Source organism: Pararge aegeria, chromosome 12, assembly GCF_905163445.1.
Source record: "Pararge aegeria chromosome 12, ilParAegt1.1, whole genome shotgun sequence".
NCBI classification, from domain to species: domain Eukaryota; kingdom Metazoa; phylum Arthropoda; class Insecta; order Lepidoptera; family Nymphalidae; genus Pararge; species Pararge aegeria.
In genome coordinates, this window is record NC_053191.1 from 1,175,562 (window position 1) to 1,202,916 (window position 27,355).

The window sequence follows — 27,355 nt, forward strand, 5'->3', positions numbered from 1 at the left end:
GCGATCCTTGGCTCACAATTATTTAGTTTACCAACAACTCGATTTTTTTTATTACTCATAGACTAAGTAGAGCGTTGCCCGAGGCAATTAGAGGTGCTGTTTGTAAATTTTCGCTCGCTCGTTCGTTTCCTTTTTTAAATGACACATTTTTTGAGGATGTCGGTCAGAATGTCCGCTCTGCCTCGGAGTGTCTCTATATTCCTTGCCCACGTTCGGGTCTCTGTTTGCTTATTCTTGCGCTTCGTGTTTGTTGTCAAGTAATCAATCTAGATGAGAATGGGAATGGCTACACGTGCTAGACACGACATTCCACGAGCGCTAAGCACTCGGTTGGAAATGTGGAATAACCATTAGTACCATATACCGAAGAAATCGCCAGAGGTGGAAAATGTATTTAATTAACTATAAATAGGTCCTCTGCCTCATTAAAACATAGATAATAGATGAGATTACCGTTATACCATTTATTAAAAATTAAAAAATTAAAAATTCATTTATTTCCAGCAGACCTAGTTTAAAAGACTTAGTTTAACAATCTTTACAATTTTTCTATCTTGTGAGAGATGAGAGTGGTGCGACCTACTTCCAAGCAGTCTTGTCGTTATCGACGGATGAAGCAACGACGACTTGGAATTCATCATTTTTATAATCAGTTAAAACGAAAAGTTCAGGAGGAGACAACTCACCAGGTCTGTATGAGACATCTCTCGTCAGGCATGACCAAGTTGTTGACGTAGAGTGCATGAGTCCACCACTTGGTCCTGCAGCGTGCACTCTCCGCCTCCACCAGAGTAGACCAGAGAGGACCGTCACTCATGTGCCGCCACCACGTCGCCGTCAAACCGACCACGAACATCGACAAAGGTGTTATTCTAGAAGGGAAAAACAATAAAAACATTGAAAGAAACGCATTAGTGTTAAATTTATGAATGTAGATTAATTGGATAGAAGCAGGCGTAAATTAATAATAATTTATTTCAGGCTTTACCCATAAACATTAAACATTGTATGTTAATCAATTAAACCGTTTACAAAATTCAATTAAATGCAATTAAAATAAATACATAAATTTGGAAAGATATATTGCAAAATTAAATAAATTAAAAATTAAATTAAATCAAATCTAAATTAAAAAAAAAAATCTTAGCGGAGTTCCTTGATATTGAGTAAACTTAAGAATTTCGTTCATGTCGAATATAAACGTATGTCTATGAATTATTTATATATATACAATTCGCATTTATACAACGTGTTAATGAACACCGAAACTTCACTTCGGCTTTAGAGGTATGAAAGTTATCTGTGAAACCGAAACCAATTAATTTTTTGAGTAAACCACTGCCATAGTTTTTGGTGAAAGAAATCAGATATAGCCCTAAAATCACATGCAAAATTAAAATCACGTGACTCCTGTTACTTTATTAGGTACGCGTGCCGTAGCGTAGGTATTATGCGCGTGTCGGTCTTTTATCCTCAATAGGGTTGTCATAAGTAAACACCTAAAAATGTTTTGAATTCGTTTGTATGGAATAATATATATGCTTCTTTTTATTTAATATTCTTACAGGGCGATTCCTTATGCAACATACTTAATGCATCCTTCAAATTTATTTTGTGATTCCGTCACATGTTGTATATTAATTCGCTTTAGGAAGGGTAATGTGCGTTTAGGGCAAGCTTACAAATATGTGGGTCAAAATCGCGCCCAAAGAAGTCGGTTACAAACAAACATACAATCATACAGGTGAAGCTAATAAAAAGCGTGTAAAAAGAAGCATATATATTATTCCATACAAAATAATTCAAAACATTTTTAGGTGTTTATTTATGACAACCCTATTGAGGATAAAAGACCGACACGCGCATAATACCTTCGCTACGGCACGCGTACCTAATAAAGTAACAGGAGTCACGTGATTTTAATTTAGCATGTGATGTTAGGGCTGTATCTGATTTCTTTCACTAAAAACTATGAGAATGGTTTACTCAAAAAATAATGGTTTAGGGTGTAATTTGGTAGTGGTAGAGCTTTTTGTGACGGAGCTCGTCCGCGGATATACTTATTCCTATGCTTATTACTGCCGCTAAGCAGCATTTTTGCAATGCTGTGTTCCGGTCTGAAGGGTGTAGTACCAGTGTAAAAGGCATGTAAGCTTACGAATGAAATACGAAGAAACTTTTTCTTGCCTTATCCTGATCAAAAACCCTGAACAAGCCCCGGTCGATTGAACAAAGTAATTACCTAATAACTCGATGGAGAATCGCCTTACACCAGAAAGCAATTCCCATTTTCTTGTCAGGGTCGGCTTCCAGGGACAGCATCACGTTGTATGCTACGAGGAAGCTGGACAAGATGATGAATGTCTGCACCACAGCTGTGCCGTTGGCCAGAATAGCTGATAGTGGGTGCTGGTGTACCTGTTATAACAATACATATCATCTCCGTGGGTGCTCGGATAGTGTGCATACGTGGCTAGAAGATCAAGAAGGTTTTAAGGTGAAGTTTTTAAAGTAGACTGGCACAGACTAAACCGCCCCGAGCCATTGAGTATTGTACGTAATCGTATGTCATTTCTTCGTGCCGAACCCTTTTAGAAATTTTCTCTATTTATCATGTCTTATCGTCCCGTAGATCACCGTTATCCTTCTCAACTGGATATTTTCCGAGTCCTCTTCACTGGCCAGGTTTGGAGAGTCCAAGTCTGCGCAAGCGGGAGATTTGCAAAAAAAATATCTAATGACGGCCGATTGACGCAGTTTGCTGCGACCCTGCTTTCTGAGTCCAAGGCCGTGGGTTCGATTCCCACAACTGGAAAATGTTTGTGTGATGAGCATGAGTGTTTTTCAGTGTCTGGGTGTTTATATGTATATTCTAAGTATTTATGTATATTATTCAAAAAAATATTCATCAGTCATCTTAGTACCCATAACACAAGCTATGCTTACTTTGGGGCTAGGTGGCGATGTGTGTATTGTCGTAGTATATTTATTTATTATTTATTTACTTATTTACTTAAAGGTGTCCTGCTCTCAATAAAAAACATCACTAGAAGCTTTTCCAATTTGAAAGTCAAGTCAATTCAAGTCAAATATTTCTTTATTCAAATAGGCACATAGATGGCACTTCCGACGCGTACATTATATGAAAAATATGACATAGAATTGAGTTGATCGCGATAACTAAACTCGTCAACTTAAAACTAAAGCTACGAGGGTTCCAACCGCGCCCTGGTCTAAGAAGAAGCCCACAACAAACTTTTGTTTTTTTTTTATTATCACCATCTCACATTGTCATTTAAAACTATTAAAGAAGCAACTTGGTTAGAGCAATAATTTACACCCAAGCATTTATATCGTTGACGTAGTATCCTTAATACTTTAATAGGACTTTTCTATAAGCTTACGTTTTAAATTTTTTTAAAAGTCATCTCCAAGATGGGTGATGGGTTATTGTTGTATACAATTTCCGCGCCGGACGTTTTATTTGCGGAGGGGTGCATTCGGTTCGGTGCATCGTTAGATACGAGTTTAAGTGCACCGGCAAACTAAAACACCAAACCTTCTTTCGCTTTATTTTCAAAAGAAACACTTCCATGGCTTTCGGGCAAAGAAAGAGGAAACATGATTTCTATTTTCTTCATTTCACTGAATATATGATGGACCTACTGGCACCCATGTGCAGGACGCAAAGATAGTGACCGATGCAGGTCGTACGCTTTGGCTTTAGGAATACATAATGGGTTTTCGTAACTCACCGTTTCCAAAAAGGCCGGGTTGTGCACGAAGGTCATGTAATGTGATATCGAGGAGTGCGCTATGATTACGGCGATCAGCGTCATTGCTCTGAAACAATCGATAGTAATCAGTGAAACTCTTCTTAGAGGGTTCTCTTTCGAGTGATAAATCAAAGGTAATCATGACGGCCGATAAGCGCAATGGGCGTCGACCTTGAATTCTGAGTCCAAGGCTGCGGGTTCGATACCTTCACCTGGAAAATTTTGTCATGAACGTAAATGTTTTTAAGTGTCTGGGTGTTTGTCTCTATATACTTATGTATATTATTCATAAAAATATTCATCAGTTACCTTAGTACCCATAACACAAGCTACGCTTACTTTGGGGCTAGATTGCGATGTGTGTATTGGTGTAGTATATTTAATACTAGCTGACCCGCGCAACTTCGTCTGTACCGAATCGGTTATTAGAGGTTTGAATTGATAAAAACTTTTATCCCATTTCCCGGAGGAAACTTCGGGATAAAAAGTGGCCCATATGTTGACCCGAAATATCAGCTACCACTATACCAAATTGTATTTAAATTTGTTCAGTAGTTTTCACGTGATGCCCAGACAGACAGACAGAAAAAACAAAAATCTGTTTTGGACTCAGTATCGATTATAAAGCATTCCCCGATCAAAATTTTCAAAATATATTAAATGTACAGAAATCTTCCAGTTACAGTTTTATTATAACTATAGATATCTATAGATTTTATTTTATAATCCTAACTTCCTAAAAATGCGAATGTTAATTTATTTTATTGTCAGGCCCCTCTGACTACTCAACTCGACTAATCTCCTGTTTTTTTTCGGTTTGGTCTGGTGGTAGAGTCATGTACACTGGGAGGCTTCAGCTGTGGCTTGTTACCACCCTACAAAAACATGCTACCAAGCGATTTACCGTTGTATATCGGTTTCATCGCGGTAGTGGTTTTAATGTAACTTCTTTATTATGTTTTCATGAGTAGGTACGTACCGAACATTTTTTTATAATTTGTACTCGTATATTGAATAGAAGCAGGCGTTACTTTGCGTGAATCCGTGATATATAATGGTAATTAAGCTTAATTTGGTGATGTAATTTCTTTAATCCTTATATTCCGCACCAAACAGATCTTCGGCAGTGTACCCTGAAGAAGACTTACGAAGATTTAACAATTATTCATTGTAAAGTCAACATCTCCTGAAAATGCTCCGGTTTCGGAGTGAAACGTGCGAAGAGGGTACATTGCCGGAGATCTGTTTGGTGGGCAGTATAAGGATCGGAGACATTATAAATTACACCATACAGATTCTCCTGCTTTTCGCGGAATAGCAAATTAAGCTTAATTTTCGTGACTTTGTATATATGTTAGACTTACTTCATGCCGTTGACTGGATCAAGGGCACAAAGCCGAGGGTCCTCCTTCTCATAATTAGCCGTGAGCCTTCCCCAGTTGACTCGGGCGGACCACGTCATTAGGTAGCGGTTAGCTGAAAACATTCTCTTATAAGTCCCTTAAAACAGAACATCTTTATTTGCAGTGTACATGTTTACCTATTGGCCTATATAAAGCGGTTGGTTTTCTCGTTTCTATAAATGCACAAACATCTTTCGTTTCAATGGTCAGGTGCACGACCTGACCATTTTTCGTTAATCCCTCTTCTATAAGAGAAGAGGCCAGTGCTTATTTTTAAGTGACAGTGTGAGGCGTTACTTTGCGGTAATCCAAGATATATAATGAACAATTATTCATTGTAGGTAAAGTCAACATCTCCTGATAGCAAATTAAGCTTAATTTTCATAATAATTTTCATTAGTGAGCTTTCTTACACGGTTAATGGTGAAATTACATCGCCATAAAAGAAGACAAGCTTTCGGGCATATCACCTTGGGTTACTAATAAAGTTCATCGCTGCAGTATTCCTAGGCAGGTACCCACTGCCATGGTACAGCACAGAGCTGAGTAGGTGACCACAATTACCACAAAGACAAAATGAGCATATTAATTGTTTGTGAATTGTTTTTTTTTCTTCTTTTTATAAAGCCTATTTTATTATCAACAGTTTCCTGGAAGGCACTTACGTTTATTGTCCTTATTTCTGAAGAGATCATAAGCAGTTCCAACCAAATTCCCCAACACGATCAACCCCACCAAACTGGCGAATATTATATCTGGGATGTCCACAGGAGTTCCGGTCACCGTCTCCTCCGTTCTGCAGTACTCCAGCTCCATAAGTTCAGCATCGATGCCGTAGTTCGTCTTTGTGAGGTTGTGCACACATTCTTGGAAGACGTGCGCCGGTGAGTCCCCGTCGATATGTGCGCATGTTGTGGTCACACAGTAGCCACGTTGGATGTATGTGTGGTTGAAATGATTCTTGTCCTCCGAGAATGTCTAGAAAAAGAAATTTTTTATATAAGACTTGCTGATTGTGTGGTTTTGGTTTATTTAAAAACCGGGGAACCGTTTATGTTGTCGGGATGGAAAGTATTCTGAAACCTATAGGCATAATCACACAGCGAAGATAGTTGTGAGCTTTTTCAACTTTTTATACCTTTAACAAATAAATATCACTTGCTTTAACGGCGAAAGAAAACATCGGGAGGAAACCTGCATGCTTGAGAGTTCTCCATAATGCTCTTAAGGGCGTGTGAAGTTTGCCAATCTGCACTTTACCAGCGTGGTGGACTACAGTCTACAGGCTTTCTATGCCCTTCTCTGCCCTTCTTATTCCGAGCGGATGATGATGATGATGATGATTGTGATGGTGATCATGATATTTGATATTCCACTTTACCCAAAACACAATTCGAAGTTAGCCGTGATCTTGCCGCCGGCGATTCCATAAGCGAGCATAAGTTTTGTAAATACGCAAACCGGAAGATTATGTATCGCGTGGATTCGATATAAGGGCTTTAACACAAGGCGTATTTGCTACGCGCGTTTACAGCGGAATTGCGGTTCTTTAAATCCTGACGTGTTTATTATTGGGCATTAGAGTTAAAACCTAAGTTGCTACGTCTAAGCAGCTTCCTTTTTTGCTTTTTAGTTTTTGCAAGATAGTTTGAGTCTTGTGACGGAAGAACACAATCTTGAACACTAAGCGTCTAAGGACGCTGGTCGGACGTTTTGGTACGCCTTCGGTACTGCCTGAAACCGAAGTACAATTTTTTTTTTTACACCTTTTTATTACGTAGTTGAGGATATTGAATTAACAATAGAGTATGGCAATACAGGATTATTATTATTATAATTATTAAATTCAAGAGTTTTATGCGTCCATCATGCCCTCGCAATTTACTCGCCTTGCTTTGTATCCATCTCGGAATGTAGTAGGTGAAAAAATAGCAATTGAAAATGTTTTCGAGTCGCCACAGTAAGGACTAGGTTATTTGATGGTAGATTTTTGTCTATGAGTAGATGAATGCAAAGGTATGTAATATATAGCTTTGACTCTCGTTTTAAATGTGCGTGTCGACTGCGCGTAGAATATACGTTGTCTGCGAGGCTCTTATTAATCAAAAACCGGTCCAATAATAATAATTCAAACCATTTGTATCCAATAAATTATACACTCTTAAAATATAATATAACCGGCCAAAAGCGTTTCGGCTTGGCGCTTTGGATTCCGTACCTTGTCTTCTACTATCCGTGGTTAAATAAATCATTGACCTAAATTTTTTTAGGGCGATGATTTATTTATGTGTTTTAATCATTGTTTACAATCGCTACACGTTAAGAAAATAAAAGAAGATCAGAAATAGAACTTGAAAAGAAAGAAAAAAGAATCAGTAAAAGAAGCAATCAGCAGTGCAGACTTGTGAAAATATGTACTAGTGGTTGCACACTTTTTCGTTCGCGTTAATTGCGGTTTTCTATAAATTGCGCGAGAACCGTTTTTTATCCTGGGATAAAAAGTACTTGTGTTACTCTCCATCCTTTGAAGTAACTCTATCTAAAAATGTAGGCGATTGGTTGCTTAGTTAAGTGAGGGCAAACAAACAAACAACACACAGTTTCGCATTTATAGTCTTTATATGGATTAGTATGGATTACTATGATGTATTCGATCAATCGCTAGAGAAAACAACTTATCTTATGATTTTTCCTACTCATTTGACAGGCGTATGGCCCAGTGGGCAGTGACCCTGCTTTTTGAGTCTGTGGAAACAAACGTTTCCCCAACTGGAAAATGTTTATGTGATGAACAAGAACGTTTTTTAGTGACTGTATGTTTATCTGTATGTTATAAGCATTTGTGTGTCTGTATATTTGTCATCAGTTATCTTAGTACCCATATCATTCATCATCGTCTTCATCATAATATCAAAAAAAAATTAAATCAATTTATTTCAAGTAGGCCTTCTTTATAGTTTGGAAAGCAGATTAGATTAGCCAATACTATTTTGAATTTTAGGAATTAAGTAAGTCACATATTTTTTTTATATTTTGCTACGGAACCCTAGATATACTAAAAAGTTAATTGAAAGCACGGGTCATTGACTTCAAGTTCAACTTGAACATACTTGTAGGATAACATATCTGAAAATTTTGGATACATTTAACATTTGTTTTGTCAACCCTCCCGGAGTCTCTCCTCCACAGTGGAGAGCGCTGTCTTCTTTGTCAAAGATCCCGGGTTCGATCCCCGGCAAGGGAAATTCGGGAATTTATAACTTCTGAATTTTCCCTCGTTTAGCCCCAAAGTAAGCGTAGCTTGTGTTATGGGTACCAAGATGACTCATTAGTATGTTTATGAATAATATATATAAATACTTATAAGCACACGGACATTGAAAAACGTTCATGCTCATCACACAAACATTTTCCAGTTGTGGGAGTCGAAACCAAAGCTTTAGACTCAGAAAGCAGGGTCACTGCCCACTGCACCAATCGCTTCCGAACATCATAGGGAAGATTTTCAAAATTAGCCTCATGTTTTTGGTGGGTCCATTTTTACCGCGACGCATGGTAGTACTCAATAGTAATTATATAATCGGTTACAAACCTTGGTGCTCAGTCAATGGTACATAAATTCATAAAATTGGCTAACTCTGTCTAGTAGGTACATGTTTACGACCTGTCAACATAATTTAACTTAATTGAATAGACAGGCTTAAAAAGGTTTGAACAAGGCAACCTTAATAGCAAATAATATTGTTAAAAAGGTCATTTAAATAATTTAAAATGTAGTTAGCTTTATCCTGCGACTTCATCTGCTTCACATCAGGGTTTATAAGATGATTTTGCCCTGCTTCAAGGGTAGATGGATGGAACCCTAAAAATTAAGGACATGCGTCAAATCCTCCATGCACTTTTTCACCCCTTTCGATGATAAACTTACGACAGAAACTCATACAAACTTTCACCATCTGTTTACCACCTAGGGGGTGCAGTGGAGTTAAAAAATATTTTCTTAGTACCCACTGGTGGTGTACAAAGAGTTTTTAAAAAGTTGATAAAAAAATATTCATTCAATAAGTCTTTCCAAGCCGTTCGGGATATAGGGTGTCTCTCGGCCAGGACCAAGAAATAGTTATCGATGCTAAAGAAAAAAAAAAGTACTGTTAAATGTCACATGGAATGTATTATTGTTGACGGCAACAACTTTCACTGCTCTTCCAGGCGAAAACAAGTGACATTTAAGGCCACTGATTTAATGTGTTACTATAATTTGAGCATTCACGTAAAGATACGATATACGATTACTTCCTCCATACATCTGGTTTATAAAGAAATAGATTATACAACAATGGCATAAAACTATCGATTTTGTACAAGATGTGTATCACCCGAGCCAAAGGCGAGCGTTGATATACAACGTGTAGCGGAATTACGAAATACTGTTGGATTGTGCATAAGTATATTTCATAACGAATCGCCCAGTAAAAATATTAAATCAAAATTATATTTTTTTCCATACAATCTAATTCAAAACCATCCAAATGTTTACTTATGACAACCCTATTGAAGATAAAAGACCGACACGTGCATAGTACCTACGCTATGCGACGCGCACCCAATAAAGTTACAGGAGTCACTTGATTTTTTTTTTGCATTCGATGTTAGGGCTGTATATGGTTACTTACAGTAAAAACTATGGCAGTGATTTACTAAAAAACTATTAGCGTTTCGGTTTCTCACATAAGTCTCAGAGAGAGTACATAACTATACCTTTATAGCCCCTGAGTATTATTTCTGTTTTCATTTAGAAGTTGATAAAATATCTGAGTGTGCACTTGGCTTTTAGTCTAGAGTCTAGCACTAGAGTCTAAGTCTGAGGTTCAATTCCTGGTTGGGATCAAAAGGTAATATTTATGTAATGGATAAAATTGTTTTTAAGACAATGAAGAGCAATTGCAATATGATTGCGATGAAATAAAATTATGTTAATAAAATAAATTATTTCTGCTAGCAAAAAACTCTCTGAGACCAAGTCATTTATTTATTACGAAGCCGACGTGTATACAACCTATCTTAATATATGGACACATTTAACAATTGGACACATTTATATCGTACTTCTTTTGTTTTTTTTATTGAGATTATTTTATTCGAAAACAAAAACAAGCATTGAGTTTTTTGTATAACTTTATTTTACCTTAAAAATAAACTAATATAATATTTGGTTTTTTGTTATATATTAAACTAGCGGAACCCAGCGCCTTCTGTCGAGCTAATTTGGAATCTAAACCATCCAGGATACCGCCCAAACGCATACCGAAAAATTCATTCAAATCGGTCCAGCCGTTTAGGAGGAGTTCAGTGTTATACACACGCACACAAGAAATATATATATAAAGATTATTACTCGCATCAGTGATGATATAAAAACAGAGTACTAATAAATCCGGCAATCATATTTATTCGGTTACATAAAATGCCTATAGGTCCCATTCACGTGCGACTGTCGCGGTCGCAGCGACTGACTTCCATACGCGTGCAATCGGTCAATGGGATCGATCTAAAAAAGCTCGTTGGCATGGGAATTTGCCTGGTGCGAGGCCAAGCGGTTTAGATTTCCGGTACTATGACGCATATAAACCGATTAGGGGTCCGGAGATTTTTAGTCTATCAGTGGACTGGAGCTTTTTATGACGCGAGTGTACTTGCAGGAGGAAATGCATCTAGTTGCAGGCAATCTCCACTATGACTTAGCTCTGTGAGCATACACATGCAAATTGCTCCGTGTATGGCGCCCTATATGGAAAAAAACAAAAGCAGAAGTGGAAATTAAGAGCAAAAAAACTGTAACAAATCAAATCAATAACTAAGGTTAAATTGCATTGATCTTCGGAATGTCCTTGCTTTTAGCTAGTTCAATTCTAACATGATTCTGAAGGTCCCAAACTCTCCATAAAAAGTAGCTGTCAGTAGTTATAGACACGTGACCTTAGTTTTGGAAAATTACCAAACATTTTTTTGCCGTAGGATTTGTTTTTGCGAGTTCATAACCTGATTTTGTTATTAATTTTAGATTCTTTATATAGGTACCATAATAGCTATAAATGGATGTTTTTGAAGATAGATGCTTTTAGAATCAATATTTATGTGTCTATGACCTTTGAGCCTATGAAGTGTCAGTACAAAAAGCTTCTACTGCTGAATAGAGTTTGCAATTTGTTTTATTGTGTAAACTGCAAAGGTAGTTGCGCGATGTTGTGACGGCAGTTGAAAATATAGTTGTCACCATTCATTTTCCCGCGGATTTGAAGATAGTAGATTTAATATTTCGGTATCAGGGAAACCTGCGTAGGATTAGGATTTAGGAATATCTGTACAAAGATTTTGAGAATTTTTTTGCATTATTTTTATTCATTTACATTTATATTCCATCATATTTTTTCTTGCATTACTTTTATTCCATTACAGTAGAATTTTTACCTTAATTTGTTCTCTTTACTTCGTTTGCTTTAGTGAATGTTACGGGCTGGTTTCCTGATATTTTGCATAAGTTTATTGTAATTTAAAATATTCAAATCACACTGTGAATGTCATGACAAAAATTAGCATGAAACATGTTTATATTAGGTAGACATAGTATTATATTCTAAATTATATTTCTTATGAAGTATAAAAATGTCTGATAGATAAAATTATGAACAAAAACTGCCTCATGACAATAATTAATGACTACTTCTTTTACGGTAATAGACCAGTGAATAGGAATTCGACTTCACTTTCGATGTCCGAGTTCGAATCCCAGCACGCACTTCTCACTTTTCTAAGTTAAGTGCGATTAAGCAATTCAAATATTACTTGCTTCAACGGTGAAGGAAAACTTCGTAAGGAAACCTGCATGCCTGTGAGTTCTTTATAATGTGTTCAAAGGTGTGTGGAGTCTAGGAATCCGCACTGGGCCAGCCAGCGTTTCCATTGCGGTTGGAGACCCGTGCCCTGTAGTGGGCCAGTAATGTATACTGTATTTGGGCAAATAATTCCGCGACCGCTTCTCAAACAAATTCGACATTTTTGTAATGAAAATAAAATTCAACACTTCCTTACAATAACCGTAAATAATGTATTGGTTTGGTTTGGATCATGTTATAAAACATATGTGAGCTCAACCCCACAAATGAATTCTGTATCTTCTTGATAATATGCAGTTGTCACTAGTTTATGACAATGCCTAGAAAGACGATTGTTTGTATGCACTTTTTGTTTTATATACTGATGTTCTGTCTTGCAAATACTAAATTATAACAAACATATCTTGAATCTACTGCAAGTATTAGTAGGAGTATAAGGATTGAAGAAATTATAAATTACACCATACAGATTCTCCTGCTTTTCGCGGACTAGCTTATAGCAAATTAAGCTTAATTTTCATGATAAATGTAAGGTTTATTATTTAGTTTCCATGGTAACTAGAATAGGTAAAAAAATATAGTGTTTTCTATCTAACTCTGTGCTATACATTTTTGTGTTTGTTTCTTTACCTAGATATTATTCGGTTTCCTTGGTAACTTAAATAGGAAACAAAATGTGTAATGTATTCTATCTCATTCCCTCCTATACATGTGTCGTCTGTAAATCTGTCTCTTTCTTGATCGTGAAGCACAACGATTCTAAAGAAGTTTCACTTCAAAAATGCTTTGTCTCATTTTCTATTCAATTAGAGGTGACAATGGCAATTAAGTTAATATCACGTCAGTTGAGTGTAAATAAAATTAGAGCTAATTATGCGAGGCAAGATCACAAACAGTGCCAGAAACCAGTTTAAAAATTATGCGATAACTGTTATGGTCTCTCATAAAGGTCTTTTAACATTAAGTGCATAATTAAACATTTAACTACGTCATCAACAAATCATTTCTATTATTATTAAGATTTGTTTGTTTCTTTGTGCCCCATATTAGTGTACCCAAAGAACTGGACCGATTTTAACTATTTGAAATCGCATTACTTTTATTTTCATATTTGACATAAAATAAGTTATTCAATCCCTTGCACGTTAAGTTGTCATTCTTGCGCCATCCGAAACAAATATTTAGGAGACACCTTAAGATGTCAACCGGTAGTTTAATGTATAATACAAATTTTCTTTAAACGCATTATAATTTACGAATTTTTATTACTAATGCAATCTAATCGTCTCATTATAATATAGGGATAGTGATATCGATCTTGTTTCACCACCTTCTATATGTCGGTTAGCCTTAAGGTATGTTTTGAGGAATACAGACAAACATAGCTTTCAGACACTTCTAGCAGCGTTGCGTAGCGCCGCTACGGTGTCGACCCTTCTGTGTAGCATGTATGCGGCGATTTGCACCGCATCATCAACATTATAGTGTGGCGAGGTCCTTACAAGCGTATTTCACGAAAATATGTCGCTTATATCACTAAGTATTGTGCAGAAACTATACTTTTTTAAATTGCATCTAATAATTAATTAAAATTAAATGACTAAATTTCAATAAGAATACACTTTGTCTGTGGACTCTATGTATATATTTTATTTGTAATTTAGTTTTATTTTGGTATATAGATTATTTTAGGTTTTTTTTGGTTATAAATATATTCATCAAAATTATTATACTTATATTTATTTTTCTCCACCAATCCGCACTAAGCCAGCGTGGTGGACTACGGCCTTAACCCTGCTCATTGTGGGAAGAGACCCATGCCCAGTAGTGGGCCGATATTATGATGATGATATTGTCTTTACTCTGACGTTCTATAGCACTGGCCGACTAACCAAACGCAATAATCCAAGTTAACTCGAAGACCTTGCTCATAGTGTACACAAAATAGCATTTTTTAGAGGTATTTTGTCCCGGGGTCTACCTCAAATACGGCCTTACTTAGACATTCGTACAATTACAGTCACATCCTGTACTTAAATAACAAGTACTAATGCCAATCGGATATCAATTATAAACATGAAATAACTGCGGTTTCGCACAATAGCTTCGCGTTGATAGAGGAGTTCTATGGTTTTACGACCTGACTGGTGCAGTGGTGAGCGGTATGTTCTTATAAGGTCCCGGGTTTCATCCGGAGTGTCAATTTGGGAATTTAAAATTACTGAATTATCTCTGGTATGCATACAGGGTATACATTTAGAACAAATCTTCAGTACGAGTTATAAAAAATAATGGTAGGCTTTTTCTAACTTGTGCAATGCCAAATCAGATAATAGTAGTGGAACTTTTTGTGACAGACCTCGCCCGGGAAAGTACTGTCGCCATGCTTATTTCTGCCGCTAAGCAGCATTATTGCAAATGCCGGTGTAATTAAGGGCACATGAAACAAGTGATATTTTAATTTCTTAAAACGCACATAACCACTAACTTTTCTTAGTTATGTGCGTTTTAAGTAATTAAATATGCCTCAACGGTGAAGGAAAACATCTTGTTCAATGTCGTGTTGAAAAACATCTTGTTGAAAACATCTTGCTTCAACGGTGAAGGAAAACATCTTGTTCAATATCGTGTTGAAAAACATCTTGTTGAAAACATCTTGCTTAAACGGTGAAGGAAAACATCTTGTTCAATATGGTGTTGAAAAACATCTTGTTGAAAACATCTTGCTTCAACGGTGAAGGAAAACATCGTGAGGAAAACTGCATGTCTGAGAGTTTTATATCGTTTTCACAGGTATGTGGATTCTACCAATCCGCACTGGGCCAGCGTGGTCGACTACGGCCTTAACCGCTACTCATTGTGGTAGGAGAACCGTGCCCGGGGCGATAATGGGTTGATACGTTGTTGATGATGATACCTAAATGGTAACGAAACCATATGAAAAATGTACCTGTATATAGTCCAGTAGGCGGTTGTATCTCTTCGAGGTGAGGTGGAAAGAGCCGAGGCAGAAGGCTCCCCGTATCGCGAGGCACGACTCGTAGTCGTCCAGCTCATACATCCGGGGCATGGAGTAGTACAGCTCATCTACAAACAACCAGTTTAATTAAAAAAAAAAATGTACTTGAATAATAAATAAATGTACTACGACAATACACACATCGCCATCTAGCCCCAAAGTAAGCGTAGCTTGTTTTATGGGTACTAAGATGACTGATGAATATTCTTATGAAAATACACATTAATAATTATAAAATACACATTTAAAACACCCAGACACAGAAAAACATTCACAAACATTTTCCAGGACTCAGAAAACAGGGTCGCTGCCCACTGCGTCAATCGGCGTTATTGTGAAAATTAAGCTAAATTTGCCTATAGCTATAGTATACCTACTGCTCGAAAGCAAGAGAATCTGTGTGGTGTAATTTATAATTTCTTCAATAATGCAATCTCTATGCACGTTTTGCTCTGACACCGGAGCATCCCCAGTACATGTTTACTTTACAATTAACATTTGTTAAGATTGTTTCTTACAATTGTTCAAGTTAAATGAACTAAGGAAAATATCTCGGAGTTTCCTACATTTTATCGTCGCATCGACTTAAAGACTCTTGCTTTTTAGTTGTTTTACGAAGTTTGCTCTTTTTCGAAAGAAAAAATTTAGTACATAGGATTGCAACTATATGTAAGTTATAAAAGCCAAATATCAACTGCTCATAAGTTAATGGTTGACGAGTTCTCCCGGCACTTCACCATCAGCTCCTTTATGTAATACTTATTATTGAATAGTTTCGGTGGCCATACTTGGTCTACATCATTAGTTCGACGTGACTAAATGGTACTTTTCGAAAGAAAATACCCAAGTTACAATAAAAATACTCAAATCGCTATAGGTGTGCCTATAAAATTTGAAGAGTTCCCTCGAATTTTCCAAGATCTCTCTTAAAGATCTTCACGAAATCAAAATAGGACCTCTGAGATATGACATACCAAACATAGAAAGGATTATCAAAAACGTTTTATAATTGGCTGAGTTATCGCTTAACAAATAAACAAAAAAAAAGCATACAGTCGAATATTAACAAAAATAATAAATAGGTTAATATGATGACATCATATTAACCTATTACCGGGCCAATACAGGGCACGGAACCCTCGGTCCTCCCACAATGAGAAGGGGTTAAGGCCGTATTTAACCACGCTTGCCCAGTCCCATTGGTGTACTTCACACACATTTGAGAAGATTTTGGAGAACTTTAAGTCATGCAGGTTTCCTCAAGATGTTTTCCTTCCGCGTTGAGGCAAGTGATATTTTAATTGCACATAACTTAGTTAGAGGTGCGTGCTGGTATAATCGAAGTCCTAATCACTGGGCTATCATCGCTTCAATGAAAAATATACGTCATTAAAATTAAATATCGAAATCCGATTGGAAGTTCTAGAAATATACACACTCTAACAAAAAAACCAGTGTTCTTATTATTGGTATGGAAATAAATGTTTTACGCATTAATAACCATGATGCGTCATATTTTTTTACAAAATATCTCAACTACAAAGAGTTAATCAACTGGTATTCTATCTGCACAATCCTTAACTCTTAACGGCGTCAAAGAATTTTCCACGCAATCGGGTTTTTGTGATCATTCAATCAACTGTACAAGTTTTTATAAATAGCTTTATTCTTTCTACAGTGATTTTTATTCAAAAATCGACAGCATCTTTTATCTATCCGATCTAAAGTTACTATAAGGAATATTAAAAAGATAAAAAACCGTGTGTGTACTTGTGTACACGCTAAAGAAGTTATACTTCCTTGACGTAACAAGATATTTTTTTTATTATCTCACGGCTTATTCTAAGTTTGTAGAGAAAACGTCCCTTAATATAGAAAAAAAGCATTTAATACATTGATAGTTGAGATTTTTGTACAAGTGAATCTCTTAAATTAACGGTATGACTTTGACAATTGAAAGTGTACACTGTCAAACCTTTTTTTGAAAAACTAAAATGACGACTATAGCAAATTTTATGGTGTCGGTTTTTTTCTGACGGTGTGCGCGCGCATCGTAAAAAGTGAGCTGGCGGACGATGTATTCCCCTATCACTCGGTTTCGCAACTACGAGTACCATCATACTGTTGAAATCGTGTAAACATGTGCGCGCGCATTTCGTTACATCGTATAATTTCACTCCAATAATTTTTTCGCTAAAGAAGTATAACTTCAATAATTGAAGTTTATTCCTGCTTTTATATATCTATTCGAGTATTTTTTCTGCCGCGTGAAACGATTTGCGAATGCTTGGAATACAGCCGTTTATTAAACATTGCAGTTTGTAAGAAATATAACTGCTCTCTATTTTAAACCTAACCCGATTGTGTAAAAATATAAACACAGAACATAGTAGGTATTATTATCGTTATTTATTTATAGATTATTTTTGGTTTACTATTTTTTATTAAAATAATTAATATAAATCGACAATACACACATCGCCATCTAGCCCCAACGTAAGCGTACCTTGAGTTATGGGTACTAAGATGACTGATGAATATTTTTATGAATAATATACATAGCGATACTGAATACATAATTACTGCCACATTTATGAGGAAAAATATTCTTCGTTAACCCAAAAAAAATCAACTAACAATGCGATTTCGATTCTTCCTTTAACGCTTACTATTCTTTGTAAGTGATAGAAGGAGCTAAAACCAATCAGATAGTTCTTTCAGTTGTAAGATATTGTTACAATGTGAATTAAAAAAAATCCTTTTTAAAAACTACACCTTTTTTTTTCTATAAGAATACCAAACTTTAAACTTTCTTTGAACTACAACTTAATTGAATGCCACATCAAAAAACAAAATCAAACGCAGACGAAGTCGCGGGCAACAGCTAGTATTTCACAAGGAATAACCCTGTAAAAATATTAAATTAAAAGAAGCATATTTATTTTTCCATACAAATGAATTCAAAACAATCTAAATGTTAACTTGTGACAACCCTATTGTATGTTAGGTTTAAAGGTTTACTCAAAAACACAGATAAGTCTCAGAGACAGTAAATAATGTATTTCTTTAGCCTCTGTATTATTATTTCGGTTTTTATTTATACGTTGTATATACCGGAACTCTTAAGTCGTTTAGCGGCATTTCTTTGTCGGTAGGGTGGTAACTAGCCACGGCCAAAGCCTCCTACCAGACCAGAGAAAATTCTAAAATTATAATTGCTATATTGCACTCTGCTTAAGACTAAACCAGGGATCTCTCACTTAAAACCACAGCGCTCTGCTGCGCTAAGAAGGTCGTCGTCAAGGAATGTAGTTATAAAAATATTTCAAGAAAAATTAAGTCTGCTTCATAAGTGAAATTTTGCTTATACTAAAAGTGAATACCTAAATTAGTTACCTAAGATAACGTAATCGAAGATATTTTTAAATTATCTTTGCCGTGGAATAAATACACCCGAGACCTATCAGATATTATAAGACACAGAAGTCACCGCTGTGGGAGGTCAAAAATAATCCTTCAGTTTCAAAAATAAATGGAGTAGGTAAGAAAAAAGACGATTTGAGTAATTAAAAAATTATGCTTCTCCGTAGGTATCATTAGAGCTTCCCTAAACTCTTTGATATTTCGAAAGAATTTTTGTAAACCGGTTCAGATTTTACGGAGATATGGATATAGTATGAAGCGATGGTAGCCCAGCCGTTAGGACTTCGGCTTCACATTCGGGGGGCTGAGTTCGAATCGCAGCATGCATCTCTAATTTTTCAAAGTCAAGGCAGTGAAGGAAATTAATGTACTACGACAATGCACACATCGCCATCCAGCCCCAAAGTAAGCGTAGCTTGTGTTATGGGTACTAAGATAGATGATGAATATTTTTATGAATATAATACACATAAATACTTTTAATATACAGATAAACACCCAGGCACTGAAAAACATTCATGTTCATCACACAAACATTTTTCCAGTTGTGGGAATCGAACCCACGGCCTTGGACGCAGGGTCGCTGCCCACTGCGCCAAGCGGCTGTCAAGATGATGATGATGATGATAGCGTAGTCTGGCCAAAAACACGTTGAAAGTCGGAAGTGGGTATAAAAGTAGTGTGAAATATGTTGAATGGTTCAATGACCGAGCAAAGCAAGGTCTCCGTGTTAACTTGGGTCAATTTGACCATCCGTCTAACTGTCTGCCAGCATACAGTTATCTGCTTAATCCATACTTATATTATAAATCAGAAAGTTCGGTTTGTTTGTATGTTTCGGTTTGTTTGTATGCTGCTCAACCTTTACCCCTTTTTATTATTTTTTTATATTATTATTATAAAATTCTTTATTGCACACACATAAACAAAAGACAAAAAGAGATATAATAGATAAAAAAAAATAATAAAAAAACTATTTTAGGTGTGCAAAGGCGGTCTCATCGCTAAAGCCATCTCTTCAAGACCTTTGATACATAATAATCCAAAACATGTCGATATAAAAAGAAAAAGTACATTAATTTATGACTAATACTTTTATAGACTAGAAAGGCCCACTACATTGCGCGGGTCTCCTCATAGAATGTCACGGGTATCACCTGGTGGTAAGTGATGATGCAGTCTAAGATGCTCTCGGATTAACCTTTATTTTATCAATACCACTATGGAAATTAATTTACAGTCAAAGTGGTTCTACTCTGGAATGGATTTCCAAGGGACGTTAGACAGTCAAAATCATTAAGCATTTTTAAAAGTCGTTTAAAAGAATATTATTTATCTATTGAGTCATAGTATTTATATGTGCTTTGTATGTAATTGTATATCTATATATATAAAAATGTTATGTTGGTTTGTGTACGCTTCAAAAACTCAAAGAGTTCTGCACCGATCGAGCCGAAATGTTAGTATGATATATAATCCGCATCAAGGATTGTTTTTATCTATTTTTTGCATCAGTCATATATCCGCGAGTCTTTATATCTACGCAGACAGTGGAAAAACAAAAAAAAATTATATCCACAAACATTGCAAAATTAAACTTATATGTTATGTATTCGTTGTGTTTTTTCTAATCGGAGGAGATCGCTTAAAGCGATAAGACCGCCTTTGCGCATTTTTAGTTTTGTTTTATTACTGTTTCCACTTTTTTTGATTAAAACTTTATTTGATTAAAACACATTATCTTTATCCCTTACTTGTGTGCAATAAATAATCTATCTGTATATCCAGTGGCGTGCACTTCATACATGCACAAAAGCACTGCATACCCCAAAATTGCAATAAAGCCCGTATAAGAGGAGGATTTTTTACATTTTATGCAATTTTCCTGCTGTATGCATACCCTGGCAAGAAACCCAGTGCACGCCACTGTGTATATCTACCACTAATCGGTTTTTTCGTTGCAATGTACCGGTAAGCTTAAACCCTCGGCAGCACGTATTTGTCGGTAGAGTATATAATAAGTCATATGTCTAACATATTTAAGTAGCAATAGCTTTTGTTTTCGATAATTTTATTAGATCGACGGTAGTAATATGTGGGGTAAATCAGTATCGCAGTATTAATACTTTACATCAAGTGTTTTTATAAAGCATTCAAATACTTTTAAATTAATTCCAATTCGCCATTTTATTTAAAAAAAAAGACGGGTTGCACTCCGGGAGTGCCGGCAGAAGTGAAAACTTGATTATTAATTAACGTTGAGCATGTTTGATATTTTGGAATGGTTAGGGAATAATTTTGCACCAATTGCTTTATCAGTATAAAAGTACTATCATTTATGTGGTAGAATACAATATTCATTTATTGCGCTATCGTACACAAACATGACAATTTATATGACATTTAAAATGTAACACTTTAAAACTATTACAATTATTTTACATTAAAAAGTTTATCTCTCCGAAAAATCAACTTTCATCCATAATTTCAACGACTTTTTCACCATCATCATTACCAGAACTATCATCGCCAATCTCTAAAACTGATACGATAGGTTTATGGTAGCTGAAGTAAGAAACGAACAGTTTTGATTCGAACCTATTTAAATGTCTAATAAAGACCGCATCAATAGTAGTTTTGACAAATCCGTCTTACGCTTTTTCGATCAGGTCACGTGTCCTGACGCGAATTTAAGATTTTATACCCATTACAGAAAAAGTGCTCAACGCCGCTAAAGAAGTTTTCACTTTAAAAATATTTAAGGAAAACAGTTCTTTGTGGAGATAAACTTAATGAAAAAGTTATTGTTACAAACTAAGCCTAATTTTTTTACACACACACACACAACTTAAAATATCTGTAGAACTACATACAATATTCGAATGCCACACATCACCTGAATAAAATGTTTCTAAGGGGTGCCCTAAGCAAAAACAAAGCGGACAAATACGCGTACAACAACTAGTCTAGAATGAAAAAAACATCATAGTAATGTTGCGATCACAATAAACTGTATTATCTGTATTAACAACATCGCAATTAAATACCGATGTGAACAGTTTTTTCCCACTAGACTGATTACCATATATTTAACTAGTTATTGCTTGGGATTTCGTCCGCATTTATTGTTTTTGTTTTAAATCCAGCGTGTCTTTATATTATTTATATTCTATATTTATATATTACGTTCATTTATTTAAATTATCAATGTATTAAATTAAAATGTTTATTTATTTATTAAAATATTTGTTTTATAAATATAACCTAAAATAAACTCTGTCAAACTAAATAAAATATAAAACGTCTTCGAAACCATCGCAGCGAGGCACATTTCCTAAGATGCTGGCAGCATTGTCCATTTGGATGGCCAAACTTATTTGTTGGCCGAGGTAACTGCCCGCTCTAGGATAACCGGTAGACTCGATAATTCTTTGAAAAGAGCTCGTGCCTCCGGATGAAAGTAAGTATTTGAATCTATACATATTTGTATTTATGTATACATATCAACACTCTTGGCACTATACCGTTCTCGTGAAATGAAATGAAATGAAAATACACTTTATTGTACACCTAACAGAAATTAAATTATAAACAAAAACAACACAATAAGACACGGGTACAATGGGCGGCCTTATCGCTAAAAAGCGATCTCTGCCAGGCAACCCAATCAAGGAAAGGAAAAAACAAAAAAAAACACAGACTTAAGGGTTAGGTTGTACACAGGAGAAGAGCAGTTAACAAATTAAAAATAAATATATATATCAATTACTATATCATACAAAGTACAAGCCAACAACACAAAGAAAAGTGACTCCGAAGCAAAAAAAAAAAAATTACGAATTAGGGTGGCATAAAATGCTCGTGCTGTAAGTCTACAAAGGTTCTTGTAAGAGATTGCTTGCAGCAATAAGGCCGCCTTTGCATCTCTACATTTCGTACTGTATACTCCTTACTGTTTCTTCTCCTCTATGTTACACATGCAATGAAGTGTTCCTTCATCTTCTTCTTTTTCCCGGATGCTAGTTACCATTACGCAAAAGTTTGCCTAAACTGGTAACAATTATTTTTAACTAGCTGTTACCCGCGACTTCGTCTGCGTTTGATTTTGTTTTTTTAATGTGGCATTAAATTTAGTTGTAGATCTAAATAAAATTAAAGTATTCAGTATTGCCAAGCCTTAAATGAGGGGTTTGCTGCTGTCCTCCATCTCCAACCACAGTTTGGGCAAAATTAAACACATATAACCTTTATAGTACAAAAATAATTATTTAAATCGGTTATAATTTGTCGGAGTTATGGTGTAAAATCGTCAAATACCCATCCCTTCTCCCAAAGAAACCGAGATTAATGTCGGGATAAAAAGTATCCTATATTACTTCTAACACTTCCAAGAATATGTGTATAATGTTTCATGAGGATCGGTTAAGTAGTTTTTGCGTGAAAGCGTAACAAACAAACTTACATCGACATTCATAATATTACTAGGGATAGGGATGTAATTACAGGATTAAGATGCTTAAAACCTACGCCTCAGGTTGATGGACACAGGGCGGTACGTTGCAGGGTGTGTTCCTAGGATGCCCTAAGTGGCGTGCATTCCATATATGCACTAATGAACTGCCTACCCTTAAAATTTTATGTAACTCGAATAGGAAGAGGATTTTCCCATTTTATGCCTTTTTCCAGCATTAAACCTGCAAAGAGTGCTCTGTTTATAGGCGATTTTTTTTTTCTCCGTGAGGGGTCATCTAAATGGTCCATCGATTATTACTATATAAAAAACAAATGGTATTTATTATTAATTTCCCGGGAACGTTTCCCAGGTGCTTCTACAAACAAACACACGTTCGCATTTATAATGCTTTTTTAGTATGGATAACTCTGAATAGCCTATAGATGATTAATTGTATAGGAAAATTCTTGCAAATGATACACTTGCACTTGATACAATTTGCTATAATTAGATATCGTTCTCACAATAATCGTTATTTATATCGACTGCACCCGCGCTGAATTTCCGTTAATCCGTTTCCCGCGGATGAAAGGAATTTGGATATACATCTTGGAATGTCCTACGTAACAGAAAAGCAAAAAAGTTTAATTGGTTTAGTCTTTCTGAGGGTAAAAAAAACCTAGAATACTTATAAACTATTCTTTAGACGGTCGATTGGCGTATAGGGCAGCGACCCTCCTTTTGCTGAGTCAAAGGCCGTGGGTTCGATTCCCAAACTGAAAAATGTTTGTATGATGAACGGGAACGTTTTTTAGTGTCTGGGTGTTTATGTGTATTGTATAAGTATTTATGTATTATATTCATAAAAAAAAAAACAGTCATGTTAGCACCCATAACACAAGCTACGCTTACTTTGGGGCTAGATGGCTATGTGTGTATTGTAGTATATTTATTAATTTATTTGTTTTTTATATACCTAAATATACCTTTAGATCTCATATCGGTGTAGAACGCAGTTAAGACTAATAATTAGTTTCGAATTAGTTCTACCGAATAAAATTTAGAACTGAATTTGTTCTGCAAAACACATTTTACAAAAAAAGTACATTATTTAACTTACTTTGCAAAATAATTTAAAAACCGATAGCCTTTTTCGTCTATATTCTCACAACAACATTTATTTACAAATACCAAGAAATGCTCTTAAAGTTTTAAGTTTAATTTGGCAGAACAAAGTCGGAATTATATTTACTGACCCCTGAGTATATGAACATAGCATTTTCTGCGAAATACTCAACATCTACATGCCAATATAAAATCCGATAACACAGTCATTCCAAAGAGTATATCGGACAATTGAAAAACCGAAAAATCGTTGCGATTTTTCGGTTTTGAAGCTTCGTCATTACTTACCACCAGCTCGGCCATGTGACATTTTTCTTCCCGGAGAAAAGATACATTTATATCTACTCCTACAGCTTTTTCAACTCTCCGAACATTTGAAGTATAAATAAATAAATAAATAAATATACTACGACAATGCACACATCGCCATCTAGCCCCAAAGTAAGCGTAGCTTGTGTTATGGGTGCTAAGATGACTGGTGAATATATATTTTTTTTATTATGAATAATATAGATAAATACTTATAAAATATATATAAACACCCAGACACTGAAAAATATTCCTGTTCATCACACAAACATTTTCCAGTAGTGGGAATCGAACTCACGGCCTTTGATGCAGAAAGCAGGGTCGTTGCTCACTGCGCTAATCGGTCGTCAGTAATATCCAAATAATATACGTGTGATGATAAACGGGGGTAAACGTCTGACTTTCCCGGTTGCCGTGCTTTAGCAGGTGGATAAGTTAATTTTATCCCTTATGAGGGGATAAAATCATTATAGTGCTACAATAAAGACGACTTATACTCGATTTTACTGTTACATACATATATTAGTTTCTTTTTGTATATTATTAATTATAAAAAGTGTGTAGTCGTTACTCGGGGAGATTTCCTCGAAACCACGCACCAAACGACATCGTACGCAGGGCCCGTATCTCTGTAAACTCGAGCCGCCGGGGATATAGCCGTCGTAGTATATTTAGTTTATTTATTTACTTTTTAACAATTTCTCAAATTTTGACATTTTCATTCTGTCTGAAGGCTACAAAAAACTATTAATAAAGCCCTTCAAGCAAATTGGCATATTCGTATTATTGCCGAGTATTTATTAATTATTTTTTATTATTATTTTCTCTGATTAGTAATTTAGTCTCCTAAGTTAAATGTGTTTTTATTTAATTTTCCTTTATATAAACTAATTTGTTTTCTATTCTTTGTTTTTTTATCTTTTTATTAGCATTAAGCGATTTGGCATTATATTGTTATGAGAGCTAATTTTAGTTTTTAATTGGGTACAGTTAAGATTATCTGTCATAGTAAATGTAATTTTTATCTTAATTGTATCACCCTCGTCCGGGAGGTATACAACTGGTTCCCCGGTCGTCTAACAAGGTCAACAAGAGTGACATGCCGTGGTGGTTTTTAGTTCGGGTATATCCCCTTTAGAGGGGAGAGTCCCCCATAACCTCCGTCCTGCCCAAGGGTCGGAGGTAGCAATAAAGATTTTCCACCACGCCAAAAAAAATTGAATCGCCCTACTACTTCTCACCATGTTATTTGGATAGTATTGTAGATTACATATTAACCTACTTTTTTATTTTTAGCTTTCCGAGCTTTTGTTAATAATCTGTAATTGTTTTATGTTCCAAATAAATAAAAAGTTTATTTCATCAATAATTAACCAGAGTGATTTTTATAATTAAGATACATTTTAATGTATTTGTGTAGAAGAGCATCCCTTATTGAAATCGGTGTAGATTATAGCATCCACACAGATTAAATAATATTAAATAATATTATATATATATAATACAGCGTTGTCTTAATTCTTCGCGTTTAAGAGGCCAAGTTCGAAAACGGAACGTTAAAACGACTTCCAAAAAAGGCAAACTACAAAACAAAGGAGTGATTTATTTTAAATTTACCACCAACTTTCCCATAGTTCTTTGGTCGATTGGCGTTTAATATTATTTTATCTGTGTGGATGCTATAATCTACACCTACTATGTTTCTATTTTTCAAACAGTATTTTCGATCTTTGCTGATTATATTAATGAAATAACGTTATTTATCTCTTTTTGTATGGAATGTGTAGTTAAAAAAATCAGTCAAGTGCGAGATGAATTCGCGTGGCGATGGTTCCGTATAATAAATAATGTTAATATAAATTATGTCTTAAAATTCCCATGAGAAACTCACTGAGCATTTTGAACATTATAATTCTGGGAGTATTTTTTCAAGGCTTATTATTTTCTGAAGTGGAATAAAAATTCTCAATTTCTAATAGTTTTTAAGTTATTGTCTTTCTTATATGGAGCTATTGCATTTTACCCATCACACATGGAATGCCAAAAATATTTACGCCTCATTAAATGACAAAACTCTTTTTTTACGCAAAGAATTAGCTTGGCTTTTTAGAATGCAAGTGCACCAGAATTTTTGACATTGCAGGAAGATGTGACTTAGTGATTAGTAGGAATCAGTTTATGTTATGGTTTAAGTCTAAAGAAGGTTTTAACATTAGTAAAAAAAACCGGCTAAAAAAACGATGATTTTCAGATGATGCTATTAAGGTCAGCTATCAATTTTCCCTTTTTTTTGAAAAGGGGTCTGAGCAATTTTATCTCTTCAAAACATACCGCAAACAACAACAACAATAACAACAACGACAGCAGCAACAACAACAACAAAAATTTAAAAATAAACACCCACCTGTCGCCTCCTCCGCTCCGGCCACAGACAACAAAAAACACAACACTGGGATCACAAGAACCATGATTCGCGGCGCGACCGACATTAGTGAGGGCGGATGTTCTCACCACACCAATATAACTTACACGCACCGCTTTTTTTGCTTTTTCGGAAGGACACTTGCCGATAACCTCCTAAGGGGTTGCTACGGCGTCACCGGGGGAGTGGGGCGAGCGCGAAAGCTCGCCATGAGAAGAGCCCCAGGGCTCGACGACATCGGGGGGAGTATGGGAGACGTCGACCCGAGGGTGCCTCCTGCGAGGACTCGGACCTCGGCTCGGTTCGACGTTAATCTGACTGTTGGTGGACTTTTGGACTAATCATTGTTTAGTCCGAACGCCCCCGTGACCGTGGTAAGGATCCACGTCCGGATGACGTCAGAAATCGGGGCCCTCGTCTTCGCCGGCGAAGACGCTGTGAATGTTGCGTGTGTGTGTGTTGTTGGGACACGTTGTCGGTAGTTATTTTGTCGTCAGGGTCGTCAAGGACATGCTTCGCTCTCAACCACTAA

At 35.8% G+C, this 27,355-nt stretch overlaps 1 protein-coding gene across 1 annotated transcript in view; it reads right to left on the reverse strand.

Moving 5' to 3' along the window:
• LOC120628009 (nose resistant to fluoxetine protein 6-like) overlaps positions 1-26,903 on the reverse strand; it is a 43,899-nt gene extending 16,996 nt beyond the window's left edge. The window contains exons 1-7 of the mRNA XM_039896186.1: positions 26,806-26,903; positions 15,023-15,159; positions 5,845-6,157; positions 5,141-5,252; positions 3,756-3,843; positions 2,243-2,418; positions 687-872 (exon numbers count right to left, since the gene is read on the reverse strand). Of these exons, the coding sequence (XP_039752120.1) occupies positions 687-872; positions 2,243-2,418; positions 3,756-3,843; positions 5,141-5,252; positions 5,845-6,157; positions 15,023-15,159; positions 26,806-26,890 (1,097 nt within the window). The 5' untranslated portion in view covers positions 26,891-26,903. The remainder of the gene's footprint in view (positions 1-686; positions 873-2,242; positions 2,419-3,755; positions 3,844-5,140; positions 5,253-5,844; positions 6,158-15,022; positions 15,160-26,805) is intronic.
• Positions 26,904-27,355: the final 452 nt, after the last annotated feature.